At 27.1% G+C, this 18,134-nt stretch overlaps 3 protein-coding genes across 5 annotated transcripts in view; 2 read left to right on the top strand and 1 right to left on the bottom strand.

The window, feature by feature from the left end:
- LOC145946618 (methyl farnesoate epoxidase) overlaps positions 1–18,134 on the bottom strand; it is a 107,598-nt gene that overhangs the window by 46,893 nt on the left and 42,571 nt on the right. The window contains exons 1-3 of one of the 3 annotated variants that reach the window (XM_083056363.1): positions 2,496–2,541; positions 2,012–2,198; positions 1,824–1,862 (exon numbers count right to left, since the gene is read on the bottom strand). The gene's annotated coding sequence lies outside the window, so the exon portion shown is untranslated. Of the gene's footprint in view, positions 1–1,823; positions 1,863–2,011; positions 2,203–2,495; positions 2,542–18,134 lie in introns of those variants that run through there. The other 2 variants (XM_083056362.1, XM_083056364.1) reach the window with 2 other exon arrangements.
- Positions 2–8,916, top strand: LOC145946619 (retinoid-inducible serine carboxypeptidase-like). The gene is made up of 9 exons (XM_083056365.1): positions 2–150; positions 3,811–4,043; positions 4,366–4,596; positions 5,011–5,121; positions 5,345–5,567; positions 5,659–5,823; positions 6,210–6,287; positions 6,754–6,911; positions 8,390–8,916. Exons 1-9 carry the CDS (start codon positions 93–95, stop codon positions 8,465–8,467), a joined length of 1,335 nt encoding a protein of 444 aa, XP_082912491.1. The 5' UTR covers positions 2–92; the 3' UTR covers positions 8,468–8,916.
- Positions 9,833–17,144, top strand: LOC145946555 (retinoid-inducible serine carboxypeptidase-like). Its single transcript, XM_083056225.1, has 9 exons — positions 9,833–9,920; positions 10,693–10,922; positions 11,235–11,465; positions 11,926–12,036; positions 12,304–12,526; positions 12,610–12,786; positions 13,220–13,297; positions 13,842–13,999; positions 16,979–17,144. The coding sequence occupies exons 1-9, from the start codon at positions 9,863–9,865 to the stop codon at positions 17,054–17,056; spliced, it is 1,344 nt and encodes a 447-aa protein (XP_082912351.1). The 5' UTR covers positions 9,833–9,862; the 3' UTR covers positions 17,057–17,144.

The following is an 18,134-nucleotide window of genomic DNA, read 5'->3' as shown; positions in this document are numbered from 1 at the left end:
GATAAAAAAAAGATACAGATAAAAGGACATAAAATCATACGTTAATAAACTCAACGATTAGTTTTCGAAAGCCGCAGAAACACGAAAGGACGATGAAAGGATTACTTATTTACATTTTTGCTACATTGTGTTTTGTTTCTGAAAGTATCGGTAAGATAAAACTCAAATCCTGCATTGGCGCAATAGATTTTGCTATTCTATAATATTGTATTAACGGTTAATTCTCTCTAATTGTTAATTATGGCAGATATATAGGCGAGATTTCACAAGTAAAATGTCACAAGTATACATGAAATAAAGTAGCGGATTATAAACATACTATAAATAGAATAAATATTCATATTTATATATGTTTTGTGTAGCAATGTTATGTCAATGATTAATATTCGAAAGATCTCGTACGGTCGCGTAAACACGAGAAGACAATAAAGGGCATATTTATATACGCTTTCTGTGTATAGCAAAGTAGTTTCAACGATTAGTTAGATGAAAGATTTCGCAACAGAAAGACGAGAAAGCAATGGAGTGGCTTATTGGCATTTTCACTATATTGTGCTTGGTTTCCGGCAGTATTGGTAAGATAAAATACAAATTTAGAATCGACGCGATAGATTTTATCATACATTATCGTACAGCTAATTTTGACTGTTAGATATGACAGATAAAAAAGTACGTGTGAAAGTGTCACATCTATATTTGAAATAACGTGCGCGAATTATACAAAGTATCCCAGGAAACTAGGCAAATGTGTATCTTTAAAACACACCCTACATATATATTTTCTTTTTTTATTATAATTTCTTAATAAGATATTTTTAAAAAACGAGAGCTGTATATTATGTATAAGCATTTTTTATCTAAGTCTTCGTTCAGCAAACAGATATCATTTCAGCTGCTCGTCTTTGCGCATCAACTTTCGAATTATTGCTAATATTATGCTAATTATTATCGTAATATTTTGTCTAGAAGCTCGGTGCTAAGAAATAATAATTTCTAATTTCATATGTTCATGCAATTTATTTTATTCATAAAAGAAGTACTCAAGTATTCATTGAAAGATAACTTATTTGTATTTTTATTTATTATGCGCATTGTGCGAACAAAGGATGATCATCTTGTTTTCCCTTTCTAAAAAAAGGCATGTTAAGTCATTGCGAGAGTTAGCAGTATGCTGGTTTGTTCAAAATAAAATAAAATAAAATAATAATATGTTACAATTTTAAATAATATGTTACAATACTTTAAACTCGATTAATATTTTTGACAGTTATCAGCTGATTTCTGTCAAAAAATATTAATCAAATTAAAAGTATTATAACATATTATTTACAATATATTACTATTTTAATATTTTTAACATATTATTATTTTAAAATTTAATTAACAAATTAACGCTTCATTAATATTTTTTACAGAAATCAGCTGATTAAAGCGTTAATTTGCTAATTAAATTTTAAAATAATAATATGTAAAAAATATTAAAATAGTAATATGTTGTAAATAATATATTATAATACCTTATCCGCGATTAATGTTTTTTGACAGAAATCAGCTGATAACTATCAAAAATATTAATCGAGTTTAAAGTATTATAACATGTTACTTTTTATTTAATTTTATTTTAAACAAACTGTCAAACTACTAACTCTCGCGATGACAGCCTCTCGATGCTACGAATATAACGTACAATGCGAATCGAGATAGTAAATAAGCATCGCGAAAAAGATGCAACAATACTTGCGAGAATCGACTTAACATGCCTTTTTTAGAAAGGGATGCTATAATACTTTCAACGCGATCGAAATAAACAATTTCTCACTCACCGATACGTGCAATAGCGGAGTGTAGTACACAGCATTGATCTGAAAACAAAATATTCAAATTATGTATATATACATGTGTGTGTGGGAGGGGGGTGTATGTGTGTGTACAGGATGTTTTGAAAGTCTGGAAACGGTTGAATATATCTCGATGCAGTTTAAAAAAAAAGTATTTTAGGTATTTTGCATACCTTACAGTTGCCCCGCTGTCGCCCGATGCCTTCCAGGGCCTCCTCCTCCTCTCTTACTGTTCATGGTAGCACTCACGACACTCGCGAAAACACGAATAATTACGATTGCCCGACACTTTACACGACATTTCCGACACGCGAAACTTTACACGGCACTCCCGACACGACGCGTGAATCGCAATGCTACCTGTAACAAATAAAATACATACATATATTAGAATAATCTTATTATTTCGCATTATAACATACACAATATAAATATGTAAGCTAGAATTAACGATAGATATATCGACAGATTGCAACACATTCGCGCGCGTGAAAACAGATTAAGTTGGGTTATGTTGGCAAGAGATTTTGCATCGAATTTTTCGCGAAATATGCGTTTCGAACAATTACGACTACATATTAACATTGAAATTATGATATGCGATTGATAAATATTACAATACAAAGGTTAGAAATCGTTTCTAACGATTATGCTTACTAATTAATCACAGCGGGACGCAGCTCGAACTACCTGATACTCGCGGCGTTTCGGTAATGGCCGAGGCTACAAACAATCGGCAACTTCACTCTAATAGCGCGCGCGCGATACTATATACATGACTTAATATTAATAATTAATTAAAACTCGAAGGAGATTCGTTCGAAAAAATATAGCTTTAGAAAGAAAAAATATTAATCGAGAATAAGGTATTATAATATATTATTTACAACATATTACTATTTTATAACTTTTACCATATTATTATTTTAAAATTTAATTAGCAAATTATAACATACACAATATAAATATAAATATGTAAGCTAGAATATTTAATTAGCAAATTTTCGCTTTATTAATATTTTTTGATAGAAATCAGCTGATTAAAGCGTTAATTTGTTAATTAATTTTTAAAATAATATGTTATAAAAATTAAAATAATGTTTTAAATAATGTTATAATACTTTAAACACGGTCAATATTTTTGACAGTTATCAGCTGATTTCTGTCATAAAATATTAATTGAGAATAAGGTATTATAACATATTATTTACAACATATAACTATTTTAATTTTTTACCATATTATTATTTTAAAATTTAATTAGCAAATTAACGCTTTAATCAGCTAATTTCTGTGAAAAAATATTAATCGAGTTTAAACAAACTTTATATTATTTTTTTAAAAATATTATTCTTTTTAACATAAAATAGAAGAATGGCGCACGCATAGTACGCGCTTGTGTTGTTCTAGTAATACTTAAATTTACTTATAATACAATGATATTAGTTATTGTTATTTGATAATATTTAAATCAAATTATTAAAAAAAGACATGATTCCAGTGGGATAAACCAAAAGTCAAATGGTCATTTTACATTCCAATTTATCTTGTATAATTCTTATATCAATCTTGTACAATTCTTTTATAATAAATCATAATTTAATGTCATCAATAAATGATACAAGAACTGATACAAGAATTACAACAAGAAGTAAAACAAATGCATATATACGAACAGGAAAAAAAGTTTTTAAGAAATTCGCAACTGTGTTAAAATAAAATAATTTTAACATCAGAAGGAAAACATTTGAAGTATTTTTCGTAAATATTAATAAAAATATGATAAAATGACTTTGTATACACGACACAAAGTAAACAAGTTATCTATACCATCACAATTACGAAAATCACCTCTCTCTTTGACATAATTTTGCGATTAATTTCCGATATCAATTATACATTGAATTGTTAGCCACAATTTTTAAATTTATTAATATAATTATTAAAAATAAAATTTTTTTAATCAACAAAGGGAAAGAAGGATTCGGTCCTGGAGAACAAGAATGGGGCTATGTTCAAGTACGTCCTTATGCAAACATGTTTTGGTGGCTTTACTATACTACGGCAGCAGACGTTAAATCATATTACGACAAACCACTAATCATCTGGTTACAAGGTGGACCAGGTGCATCTTCGACGGCGTATGGAAATTTCGAGGAAATAGGACCTCTTGATGTAGATTTAAATCCAAGGAATTACACTTGGGTAATTAATTATGTGTGAAATACAAAAACATATAGGATATTATTCTGTCGAAATCACGTATAATTTATATTTACAGTCATGTGTATATAACTTTTAAATTATTAATAATTGAGAATCTATTTATTAAAATATAAAAAGTAGTACGCCGTAATCAATATAATAGAAAAAACGTAGAACAAATAATAATTTTCATGAAAAATTAAAAATAAAATCACAGAATAATAAAATTAAAGAAATGTAGCTTTTTCAAATCCATTGATTATAAATCTATTAAAATAAAGCTTGTAGATAGTTCTTAATATATTACTTTTTTGTGTCATAGGTCAAAAATTACAATCTGCTCTTCATCGATAACCCTGTTGGATCTGGCTTTAGTTACGTTACTGGTTCAAAGGGATTCGTGACAACAAATGCTCAGATTGCGAGCGATCTTCTAGAATGTATGCAAGGATTCTACAAACAATTACCGAAATTTAAGTCTGTCCCAACATATATCACCACTGAATCATATGGCGGAAAAATGGGCGCGGAGTTTGCACTTGTCTGGGATCGAGTAAGAAACACAAACGTGCTAATTAAAAAAAGTAATAAATAAAACAATTAAACGGTTCTATTTAAAGGAAATATCGATGATTTCAAAATCTTGACAATGAGTACACATTTAAAAAAATTAGTATCAATTATATCAGATTTAAATATATAAGTATATAGGTATATATTTAAAGCAAACAATTTCTTTTTGAGATACATTTTTATATTATAAAAAACAACAGAGATATTTAAGATAATTAAAAAAAACATTTCCCTCTCTCTCTCTCTCTCTCTCTCTTTCTTTCTTTTTCTATGAGTCATAATATTTGTAAATATAACTTTAGTAATTGTTACTAATAATAATGTTCAATAAACAAACAACGATTTACTAAATAAAAACTTTTCATGTGTGTCAACGCAAACTTGTGTTCCATAGGCTCAAAAAGCTGGCAATATTGAAAGTAATCTACAGGGCGTTGCACTTGGGGATGCTTGGATTTCTCCTATCGACTCTGTAATGACATGGGCGCCATATCTGTTTAGCACGGTAGTATTTAATTACTCGTCTTTGTGGCATCTGTACAAAATCTATTGTAAAGTGTCCATTTTAGACGATATTATATAAAAATAATCGATAAATAATTATATGACTGAAAAAGAGAAAACATGCCCCTGTAATAAAATTTACTGGATTTTTCTGTAATTTTTTTCTTTTACAAAATTCTTCATTCTTTATACATTGTTATAAAATTCCTGGATATTTTTAACAGGGTATGGTTGATACACAAGGTCTTGAACAAATTGAAGATGCCGCAAAAATGACAAAAGCTAAAGTTGAAAGTGGCGAGTGGAAAATAGCAACTAAGTATTGGGCTTATACTCAAAATATCGTTTTGGACACAACTTATAACATTGATTTCTACAATATTCTGGAAAGAAGGAAATATTTGGGCCATCATTTCTTGTCTCAAAGCGTATTATCCCTTGATGGAGGTACACAATCATAATAGATAACATATGTAATAGATAATAATAAGTATAATAATTATTATCACGTATATATTGTTTTTTCGACAAATTGCAGAATATATATATCGACATTTTGTTCGACGTAAGACCCATTCGCTTGATGCTTTAATGAACGGTGCAGTAAAAGAAGCGCTCGGTCTTGAAGCCTATCATGGCGACCAATCTGATAAAGTTTTCGACTTCTTAACAGAAGATTTTATGAAGCCTGTTACTAATATAGGTATCAGCCAAATATGCCAAATTAATATTAATATTAAAACAAAAAGAATAGTGTGGTTTAATGAAGCATTATCATTGCTTTCAAGTGAAACGAATATAAAAACTAGAACTTATAAGCTTCTGGAAAGCTGTTGAATCATTTTTAAATGATTATTTATATAAATTTATAAAGCAAGAGGGGAAAGCTTACATAGATGTATGTGTGTAAACTTAAACCTGTCGCGACACATATATTTTGCTCTGTAACTGAATTTTTCGCGCAATGTCAAGATGTATCATTTCGCGTATAATAACGATTTATCGATAATTACGATCTCTCGATTTATATATTTTATATTATATTAAAATCTCGAAATTCACTCACTAAATGCAAATATTTTGTTTCAGTGGAATCATTGCTTAATGAGACGAATTTGAAGGTATTCGTATACAATGGACACTTGGACTTAATTGTCGACGTACAGGGTAAGTCAATTTGTTTCTCTCCTATGCGGTACAACATATAATGAGTAATGAGTAACGCTAATGGCGTTGACACAAATAAAAAAATGGGTAACAAAAATTTGTAAAATAAATCAAAACATTAAAACCATTATGGCAAGTTTGAATACAAATAACAGAAATATATTGAAATAAATTAAAACATTATTTCCATTAAAATACAAAATAATATCAAGAATAGATATACCTCAAATAGTCGAGTAAACAGAAATTCTTTCCTTCATATTATAATAATTTAATTCAATTGCATCATCAATAAAGAGTTATTAATATGTATATACTGTGCTAACGCTCTTACTGACATTATTCACTATATGAGTTTTTTTATACGTATTATTATTTCCTTTCTATTCTATTCTAATATTTTATTGTTTTATTTTTTTATTATTATTGTTCTCGTATAATCCGTAGTTACTTTATAATATTTTAGGCACCCTTCTTTGGGTCGATAAACTAAAATGGAAAGAAGCTGATACTTGGAAGCGTGTCGTGGTGAGAGTACCGCTTGTTATTAAAGACAATATCGAGGGCTATTTGAAAACTGTTGACAATTTCGGAATGTATTGGATCAACAGAGCCGGGCATATGGTATGTACATAAAAATCATTTTTTCTCTTTTTATTCAACTTCAGTATTGTCGCGGAGAGTCCTCGAGATTAATTTATAATAAGTAAAATTTAAAATCAAAATATGTGCTCTATGTATTTAATACTGGTTATCAAAAAATTATTTAAAAAATATTTACCACGCGCAATTAAATTTTTCTTTAAATAGATATTTAATAAAAAGGAATTACTTAATTGTCAAAGAGAAGGAAATATTTTTAAATATGAGCTAATAAAATACAATAGACATATAATAAATAAATATTTGTCTTTTATATAAAAATATGATTTTCATAATTATTTTAAAATAACAACCAGAATATTTTGTATTGTACATAAAAAGATAAACGGGTAATTAATTTTACTAATAGATTTAATAAGATTTATAAATTGTTAACTTTACGATTGTTCCGCCATTGACCGATGACACGTCAGGCCTGCATCTTCTCCTACTCTTTCTGTTTTGTTCATAATTTGTTGCAGTTTTATTTACTCACTCGTATAAACATTCGCGTTAAATTAGTGTGACCGCGTGCTTATTAATCAACAGAATACGGCAATCGCAAAATTTACGTGATACTTTTGATATTAACTTCATACGATATATAACTTTATTGCACTATTATTGTAACAAGATAATGACACGAGAATTATGATTTTAGAATAATTTTACTATAATTTGTCGCATAAACAAATAATATATATAAAATCGCGAAAAGAGATAAATGTGCCTTATGATTTCGATAATAAAACGCGATACTCTAAAACACTTTCACTTTATAATATACACATAACACTAAATTATTTCAAATATAATTATTTCTTAATTATACATAGCGTCAGAAAAAAATTTGTTTTATTAAATTTATTTTGTTATTAACTTTTTAATAACAAAATAAACTTTTAAATTACGAAGGCTGGCTGAAACCCAGCTGTACAACATTACTTAACTTAAAGTGATAACCTTTTGATAACAAATTTCAAAATTATCGAAATCGGAAGTGGCTCCTTATTTCTGCATAATTATTCAATAAATTATCTTAATAAATTATCTTAATAAATTATCTTAAAAAATTATCTTCATAAATTATCCGCATAATTGTTTAATAAAAAAATATTAAAGATTAAAATACATTAAAAAAAATTATTTTAGCTTTTATACAAAAGAATTAAATTTTATAATACATAATTTTTTTTCTCTTAACTGGAACAATTTATCATCACGCTTATATAGGAATAGAAAGTTTGATCAATAAAATTACATTAAAATAATATATTTTCAACCATTTTTAGATTTTCGTAAACTGTACCTTTTTTAATAAAATAACTATAATCTATCTAATAAATATATATATATATCATTATTTTTTACATATTTGATATCGAAACACTAGGGCATCTATTGATTTAGATGTTATTTATGTATCTAATGTATTTTATTATGTATGTAATATTACGCAGGTTCCGAGAGACAATCCAGCAGCAATGGAGAAAATACTACAGGATTTGACAAGCCATAACAATATAAACAAAATCTAAATTTAAATTTATAAATATAGATAACTAAATTTGCTTTAGGTAACGTCATATTCAAATTATTAAAATTATTTTATCCGTTTTCTTATTTAAAGTTTCTTATATTTTCTTATACCTTCTTATACTAGATAAGTTAATAGATAATGCGTAAATTTATTATACTTGTTTATGGTAGATCTTATACTTATACGTCAATATTCACACAATGACACTTGAAGAAAATAGCAAAGCAAACCTCTGTGCATAGCATTATAATCTTTAATAAATTGCTATATTTCGTATCCTACCATTACAATTAGCGATAAAAATGATTTAAAAGCGACAACATATTCATAAACTTTACATCACATTAAGAAAATTGTTGATGAAAATAAATAATTCGCATTCGATAAAGCATGAATATTAAAATGATTAAGAGATGTATTTAATTTAAATAAATTATCTTAAATTTATATGGATGATTTCTGCTTTGTTTTTAATCTTCTCCACAAATCTTTCCTCCTTGGTCAACGATCAGTTACAAAATTCTGTATTACGAAAACCTTCTATATTCTTACATCAATCTACCAGCGATGATCATCGATTCATCACCGAAAGTTCAATTGATTCGCCGAAATTTACAAATTTATTATGAACAAGTTCTTTTATCACAGGGAGAATCGGCAGGGTTGGCAGAATAGCATAAGACACAATTTTAGTCTTGGAATGATTGCTTCGTAAAGATTTCGCGAAATAAAATGAACTTGGACGATGATAAGGCTAATGATGCAAAAATGGAAAACTATTGGAGGCTAAATTTATGCGTTAATGAAATGTTCGAATATGATAATTAAAGACAAAGAGAAACGAGACAATATCGAGCCTTTGTTCAGAAGGTGTAAAAGCCTGTGAAATAATAGGTCTGTGTTTTATATTATCTATTTTATATTTATAGTTCAGAGTTTATCCTTCTAATGCGGAATAAAAAAGATAAATTCTGAATTAGTGCAGCCAGTTCAGCTAAAAAAACAGATCTAATTTGTATGGAGAAATTAAAAAAGCATCAGTAAGATAAAACTCAAATTGTGCATCGACGCGATAAATTTTGCTATCCTATATTGTTATACTATATTGTTATCTAACTTTGACTGTTAGATATAGCAGATAAGTGAGATTATATGCGATATGTCGGGAATACATTTGAAATAAGGGAATAATAAACATTTAAAATAGAATAAAAAAATATTTATATTTATATATATTTTACAAGCAATGTTATTTTAACGATTAATATTCGAAAGATCCACGCAAACATGAGAAGACAAGGAAGGGCATATTTATATACACTTTCTGTGTATAGCAATGTAATCTCAAACGATTAGTTTCCAAAAGATTTCGTAGCAGAAACACGACAAGACGATGGAGCGGCTACTTATCTACATTTTCACTATATTGTGCTTTATTTCTGGGAGTATTGGTAAGATAAAATACAAATTCTACATCGAAATAATAGATTTTGTTATCACACAATATCGTACAACTGATTAGAACTATTAGATATAAGAATCAGATAAGAAAAAGTACGTATGAAATGTTGTTATACGATTATATTTGAAATAAGATGCGCGAATTATACAAAGTATCCAAGGAAACAGATCACTATCAGATGTGTATCTTTAAAACATAATCCTCTTTATGTATACATACTGTAAAATATCATTGTAAGTAATTACTTACACTAATATTAGTCATTATTAGTAAATAATATTTTAATCAAATTATTAGAAAAAGAGATGATTACAGTGGGATAAGTCGACTGGTCATTCCAATTTTAATCTTGTAAAATTTTTTTATAATAAATAATAATTTTACGTATTCATGTTATCGATGATTATAAGAAATGATATAAGAAATGATACAATTACAACAGCAAGTAGAAAAAATACGACCAAAGTCAAGAATTTTTAAACAATTCGCAACTCTGTTAATATAAATTGTAAGGTAATTTTAACGGAAATTAAAGGAAAACAGTACTTCTTGTAAACATCAATAGAAATTTGATAGAATAACTTTTCGTACACAAAATAAAATAAACAAATCATCTGTATCATCACAACTACGAAAATCACCTCTATATTTGACATAATGAATTTTGCAATTTTTGATATCAATTATACATGTAAATGTTACCCGTAATTTTTTAATTTATTAACAATTATTGAGAATAAAACTACTTTCAATCTACAAAGGGAGAAAAGGATTTAAATCTGGAGAACAAGAATGGGGCTATGTCGAAGTACGTCCCTATGCACATATGTTTTGGTGGCTTTACTTTACTACGGCAGATGTTAAATCATATTACGACAAACCGCTAATCATCTGGTTACAAGGTGGACCAGGCGGATCATCGACCGCGTATGGAAATTTCATGACACTAGGGCCTCTTGGTGTGAATTTAAATCCAAGGAATTATACTTGGGTAATTAATTATTGCGTGATATACAAAAGTATAGGATATTATTATTCTGTCGGAATCATGTATAATCTATATTTAGTCGTGTGTATATAACTTATAAATTATTAATAATTAAAAATCTATTTATTAAAATATAAAGAGAGATCCGATATTATCAATGTAATAGAATAAAAGTAAGGATGACAAATTTCTTAGAAAAATTAAAAACAAAAAATAATAAAATAGAAAAGAATTGTGACTTTTTCAAATTCATTGATTATATATCTATTAAAATAAACTTGTAGATAGTTCTTAATATATTTTCTTGTGTCATAGGTCAAAAATTACAATGTACTCTTCATCGATAATCCTGTTGGCGCTGGCTTTAGTTACGTTAATGATATATCGAAATTCGCGACGACGAACGCTCAGATCGCGAGCGATCTTCTAAAATGTATGCGAGGATTCTACAAACAATTACCGAAGTTTAAGTCTGTCCCGACGTATATCACTTCTGAATCGTATGGTGGAAAAATGGGCGCAGAGTTTGCGCTCGTCTGGGCTCGAGTAAGGAACATAAACATGCTAATTAAACAAATTAATAAATAAAACGATTATACGATACCATTATAAAAAATATCGGTTCAAAATCTCGATAAAGGAGAGAAGGAGAGTAAAATAAAAAATGTATCAATTATGTAAGATTTAAATATGCAGATGTGTATATTTAAAGCAAAAAAAAAAAACAATTTTTTTCTGAGATCCATTTTTATATTATAAAAACTAACAGAAATATTTAAGATAATCGAGAAACATTCATTCTCATTCTCTTTCTCTCTCTCTCTCTCTCTCTCTCTCTCTCTCTCTCTCTCTCTCTCTCTCTCTCTTTCTCTTTCTCTTTCTGTAAACTATAATTTGTAAATAACTTTAGTAATTATCACCAATAAAAAATAGTATTCAAATAAACAGACAATGATTTACTAAATAAAAATGTTTCATGTGTTTAACGCAAACTTATGTTCTTTAGGCTCAAAAAGCTCGCAATATTAAAAGTAATCTAAAGGGGATTGCACTTGGGGATGCTTGGATTTCTCCTATCGACTATGTAATGACATGGGGGCTCTTTCTACTCAACATGGTACATATATTTATATCGCCTTTGTGGCATCTAAATTTATTGTAAATTTATTGTAAAGAGCCGATTTTATAATAGATTATATATAAAAATAATTGATAAATAATGATATCACTGAAAAGAAAAACTCACACACTCCCCGATAATAAAATTTATAAAATTTCTCTGTTATATTGTTCCTTTTCTTTTTGTTGGCTCTCATTAGTTTTATGTAAAATTCATTCTCCATTATTTATGCATTGTTATAAAATTCTTGGATATTTTTCACAGGGTATGATTGATACGCATGATTTTGAAAACATTGAATCTAAAGCAAAATTAACAGAAAATAATATTAAAAATGGCGAGTGGAAAATGGCAACTGATAATTGTGCTTCAACTCAAAATATGATTAAAAAAACAACTTACAACATTGACTTCTACAATATTTTGGAAAAAAGGAATTTTTCATTCTTTGATTTAAAGTCAGAAAGCACATTGCTCAATTATAAAGGTATAAAACCATGATAAATAGCAATATTAGATTGCAATTAATATAATAATTATTAATACGTTGTTTTTTTTAACAATTTGCAGATGAATATAAATCTTTTTTTGAACGTCAGGTCGACGTTTATTATCATTATTCACTTAATAATTTAATGAATGGTGCAGTAAAAGAAGCGCTCGGTCTTGAAGTCAATTATAATAGCCAATCTAGGAGTGTTTTGTATCACTTACTAGAAGATTATATGAAGCCTGTTACTAATATAGGTATATTAGTCAAATATGCCAGATATATATATATATTATTAACATGTATTATAAAACACAAAAAGATTAGTTTGACTTAATAATGCATTGTCAATAATGCTTTCAAGTAAAACGAATATAAAAAGCTAAAGTTTGTAAGCTTTCGAAAAGCGCTGTTGAATCAATTTTCATGAGTTTTATACATTTATAAATCAAGAGGGGAATAGTAATAGAGGAAATATATAAATAGAGGGAAATAGCAAGAAAAAAAAATTTGTTACAACATATACATTCAGATGCTTTGCTCTGAAACTGAATTTTTTGCGAGATGTTAAGATATTTCATTTCTTGTATAATAACTGGGGGGGGGGGGGGGTCTTATATATTTTATATTACATTAAAATACCGAAATTAACTAATTAAATGCAAATATATATTTTTTACATTGTTTCAGTGGAACTATTGCTTAATGAGACCGACTTGGAGGTATATGTATATAATGGACTTTTGGACTTAATGGTTGACGCACCGGGTAAGTTCATTTGTTTTCTTTTATGCGTCTAAACACAAGTAAGTAACGCTAATAGCGTTAATACAAATTAATAAATTGTAACAAAATTTTGTAAAGTAAATTAAAACATTATTTTGAATATAAATAATACAAATATATTGAAATATTTCCATTAAGATCCAAAATATTATCAGGTATATATCTCAAATAACCAAGTAAACATAAATTCTTGAATTCTTTTCTTTGTATTTTGATAACGTACACACATTTCAACATTTCAACTATTTTATTAAAAAATATTCAAGTTTCAAAAGATATTAATTTTGTCGATTTTTTAAAAATTGATATTGCGGAAAATCAAACTTCATAAGATAAAATGTTATTCTACTTTTTCAGTTTTTTCTTTATGTAAAATTTTCATCTTTCCAATTATACATCGCCAATAATGAATCACTTTGTATATCGCATGCTTACTGACATTATTCACTATGAGTTATTATACTCATTATTAATTTTTTTCTCCTCGCATAATTAGTAATTATTTTATTATATTTTATATATATAGGCACCTATTCTTGGGTCGAAAAATTAAAATGGAAAGGAGCTGACGCCTGGAAAACGGACTCGATTAGAGAACCGGTCGTCGTTCAAGGTATCGTCGAGGCCTATGTCAAAAGTTCATACAACTTCGCAATGTTTTGGGTCTACAGGGCCGGTCTCATGGTATGTATAAATATACATATGAGTCACTTTCTCTTTTTCCATTCAACTTCCGTATTTATTGTAATACTGTCGCAAGCGATCCTCAAAATTAATTCGTAATAAATAAAATTCCAAATCGAAACATGTTCTTTATACATATATTAAATGCTTCGTATTCACTCTCATCAATTATGAAAGTGATTTCATCACAGATTTTTACATTATCATTATACCATTGTGTCCTATGTGCAGTGTTTGCTGTTATCTAAATAAAATTATATAGATGATCATCTAGATGAAATTTTGGCGTTATCTTATCTTTATATAGATAATTAAAAAATGTATTATCTATATCTGCATCTTAGATAAAAAAAAGTGTTATCTTTACTAAATTATCTAAAATAATATTCAGATAATTTGATTTAGAGTTTCATAGCACATGAAAATATTTTAAGTAGTAGAACTTGAGCAGTAAACGATAAAAACTTATAAATAAAAAACTATGAATATATTTTTATATCTCTTTTATAATTTCCATTTTTTTATTTTACATTACATTTTTATTTATTTACATTTTTTAACTGTTTACATAAGCGATTTTAAAAATAATATTATCTGGAAGTTATCTAGATGAATCGTCATATAATTTTATCTTTTATCTAGATATATTTAAAACAAAATCATCTTCATCTTATCTAAGATAAATTTACATATTTTTATCTCATCTTTATCTAGCTAATTTTAAAATCATCTAAGCACAACACTGCCTATGTGTACAAAGCAGTATACATAATTTGGTGACATTAATTGAAAGACGCGTAAATTCTTCACGCGGCAAGAAAATAATACGAAAATTGTGATCATAGAGTAATTTTACGATTATCACATAAATGAATAAAAGTATAAATTAAGAATCGAAAGGAAATAAATGTGCCTACGATATTCGATAAAAATCGCGATATTCAAAAATATGTATAATTAAATTAGGATTATTTTTATGACGGATTTTGATCAAATAAATCTCGCGAAATACGCGATACGTTATATTGCGGTGATGATAAATTGAACGCAGACCTATGTATACCACATTATGGTATGTTCAAACATCAAAACTCATGGTTAACAGCGACTATATTTATTACTTACATTCTACCAATCTATATCCCACATCTACGATATTTTGTCTATGAAAAAAAAATTTATGCAAAAAATTCCAGAGTCGTTAACTTTTTCTCGTTCTGATATTACGCGATATTAAACGAGTCGAGCAAAGTTAATTAATTAAACAATTAAATTATTCTTTTGAAAATGAGACGATCAAAACAAAATATTGCGTATATATTACTTTCTCTTTTTACTCGCGCGATATACTTTCGTTACTTAAATTCCACAAAATACTTATTAATCTTTAATAAGCTATCGATATATATATATATATATATATATATATATATATATATGTATATCATGCTTGCACATATTGTTTGCTCTGATGACTACGTATTACTTTGCGCTTTCCATAATTGCCTACAAATGTATGTAATTAAAATCGATAAAAAATTTGTAGCGAGATGCAAGATATATTCGAATTTAAGCATTGAAAAACAAGCAATTACTGTTTTAAATATCGGAATAATTTATCATCGTCATCCCCTATGCCCTATTGTGTTTCGGTTTCGAAATCGCGAAATAAATGAATCGCGCGAAATACCTTCTTCGATAAAGTGTTGTTATTACGATCTTATAAATTGTCTTTTGTCGCTAATTTTAATGGTAGGATAGAGAATTTCTTAATGAATATAATAATGCAACGCACGAAAAACCTTTTCGCCGCGTGAATGATAGCAAGTTAGTTACCGCCGCCGACTATTGTAGTGGTAGAGAGCTATTATTCACAAATGGTAGCGTGCTATACGCCAACGAAATTCAATAATACGACAACAATATAAATTTCCACAATCGATGTGTGGTTATCGCTACTTTAATCAATCTACCATTACTTTCACGTACTTTCATTATCATGTTTTAATATTAAAATTGCTTTATCCAATATACACATAATTATATATTTTACTTAAGTATTTTTTGTGGAAGGTGCGTACGTATTAATATAATTATATAGATGTTTTTTTTCAATAGAAAAATTCTCAGAGCATAATACGTATCAATAAGATAATATAATTAAAGTAATGAAAAATAGAAAAAAATTAATACAAAAGAGCTCGTGGAAAAAAGGATATCATTTTATAACTAATTAAGAACCTTTAAAAAAATTATTTTAAAAATTAAAATAAGTATAATTAAAATAAAATTATTTTATAGTAGATCTAATTTTATTTTTGTATAAAATATTTTATTTTTAATTGTTTTAATTATATCATCTTTATCGACACATACATTATTCTTTGTGAATTGTTGATCAGAAAATATATCTTGTACAATTACACAATTATATTTTAAAATACATACATATACAAATACACTTAATTAATATACACAATAAATACATTTAAGTAAAATATATACTTTATCGACACAAACATATAAACTTTATCGAATAAAACAATTTTATACATATAATGAAACATGTGTCCACGGTAATAATATAAAAGAACTAAATTTTATAATACTTAAACATATTCTTTTATTCTTAATTGGAGTTTATTAAATTATCAACACGCATTATATACTCATAATATAGCAGTCAGAGTTTATTTAGTAGAAATAGCAAGTTTAATTAATAAACTTACGTTTTAATAATATTATCTTTTTTAATCAAGTTATAAATGCATAGATTATGCTTTTTAAGATAATTTTCTTTTTTAAACATGTAAATTGTACCTTTTTTTACGAAAGATAATTTTCTATCTAATTATAATTATTATCGATTTATGGTTACTTTTATGTATTTAATATCGAAACGGGGGGCCCCACTTCTATTAATTTAGATCATTTATGTATTTACAATGTATTTTAATGTATGTAATATTAATTACGCAGGTTCCAAGGGACAATCCAGCAGCTATGGAGCTAATACTACGGTATCTAACACTCCCCATAAACGAAAGCAAAAACTAGTTTTAAATTTTTAAAAAACTAAATGTTTATTTACGTGGCGTTCTACTCAAATTACTGAAACTATTTTATCTATTTCTTTATTTTTAAGAAAAAGAAGCAAATAATCAAAATAATCACGAATATTTAATTGTTAGAAAATAATTTCGACTGTTATCATAATTATTGGATAATAATTAGAATTAATACTATTAGATTAATATTATTGTATAATTAATATTATATATAATATACATATTACATATATGTATATTGTTTATATTATATATATTATATTTATTATACATGTATATTATATATACTATTATTATAATATATAATATCTAATATCTAATATCTTTAAAATATTTCATATATAACATATTATATATTATATTGGAATTATTTTACTTTAGTATACCGGGTGTCCCATTTTAAAGGACCCACTCAAATATCTCAGAAACACTGCGTTAAATCAAAAAATGTTTCCTACAAAAGTTGTAGGGTTTCGAGGGGGACATAACATAGTAATATCCATATGACCTTGGGCGACGTCTCCAAAGTCAAGTGAAGGTGAGAATAAATTTTTTAAATGGAAACCCATATTTTTTATTATAACATCTTTTTCTACTAATTAATTTGAACAACTTTTATCTGAAGCTTTTTTATTTTCTTCAAAATTCATTCTCACCTTCACTTAAGGTTAACCTTCACTAACCTTGGAGACCCCGCCCAAGGACAAATGAATATTACTATGTTATGTCCCCCTCGAAACCCTACAACTTTTGTAGGAAACATTTTTCGATTTAACGCAGTGTTTCTGACAATGAGATATTTGAGTGGGTCCTTTAAAATGGGACACCTGGTATATATCAATCATTTGTTCGTGCCTGATTTGCATTTCTTTTTCTTAAATATCTCTGTGCATGTATCGTTTTATTCAATAATGATTAGATATATATATATATATATATATATATATATATATATATACATATATATATGTATATAGAAAGAAAAATCCACACAAGTTGCAAGAATTTACTTAATGAGCAATGTTCAAAAATTGAAAAGTTTAAATTTGTACTGATGCTTGAATTAT

Source organism: Prenolepis imparis, unplaced genomic scaffold (genome assembly GCF_030444845.1).
Source record: "Prenolepis imparis isolate NDT839.2.m4 unplaced genomic scaffold, iyPreImpa1.0 SCAF_17, whole genome shotgun sequence".
In the NCBI taxonomy this organism is placed as follows: domain Eukaryota; kingdom Metazoa; phylum Arthropoda; class Insecta; order Hymenoptera; family Formicidae; genus Prenolepis; species Prenolepis imparis.
Note: the sequence above shows the minus strand (reverse complement) of the source record. Positions and strands in the feature narration are given on the sequence as shown.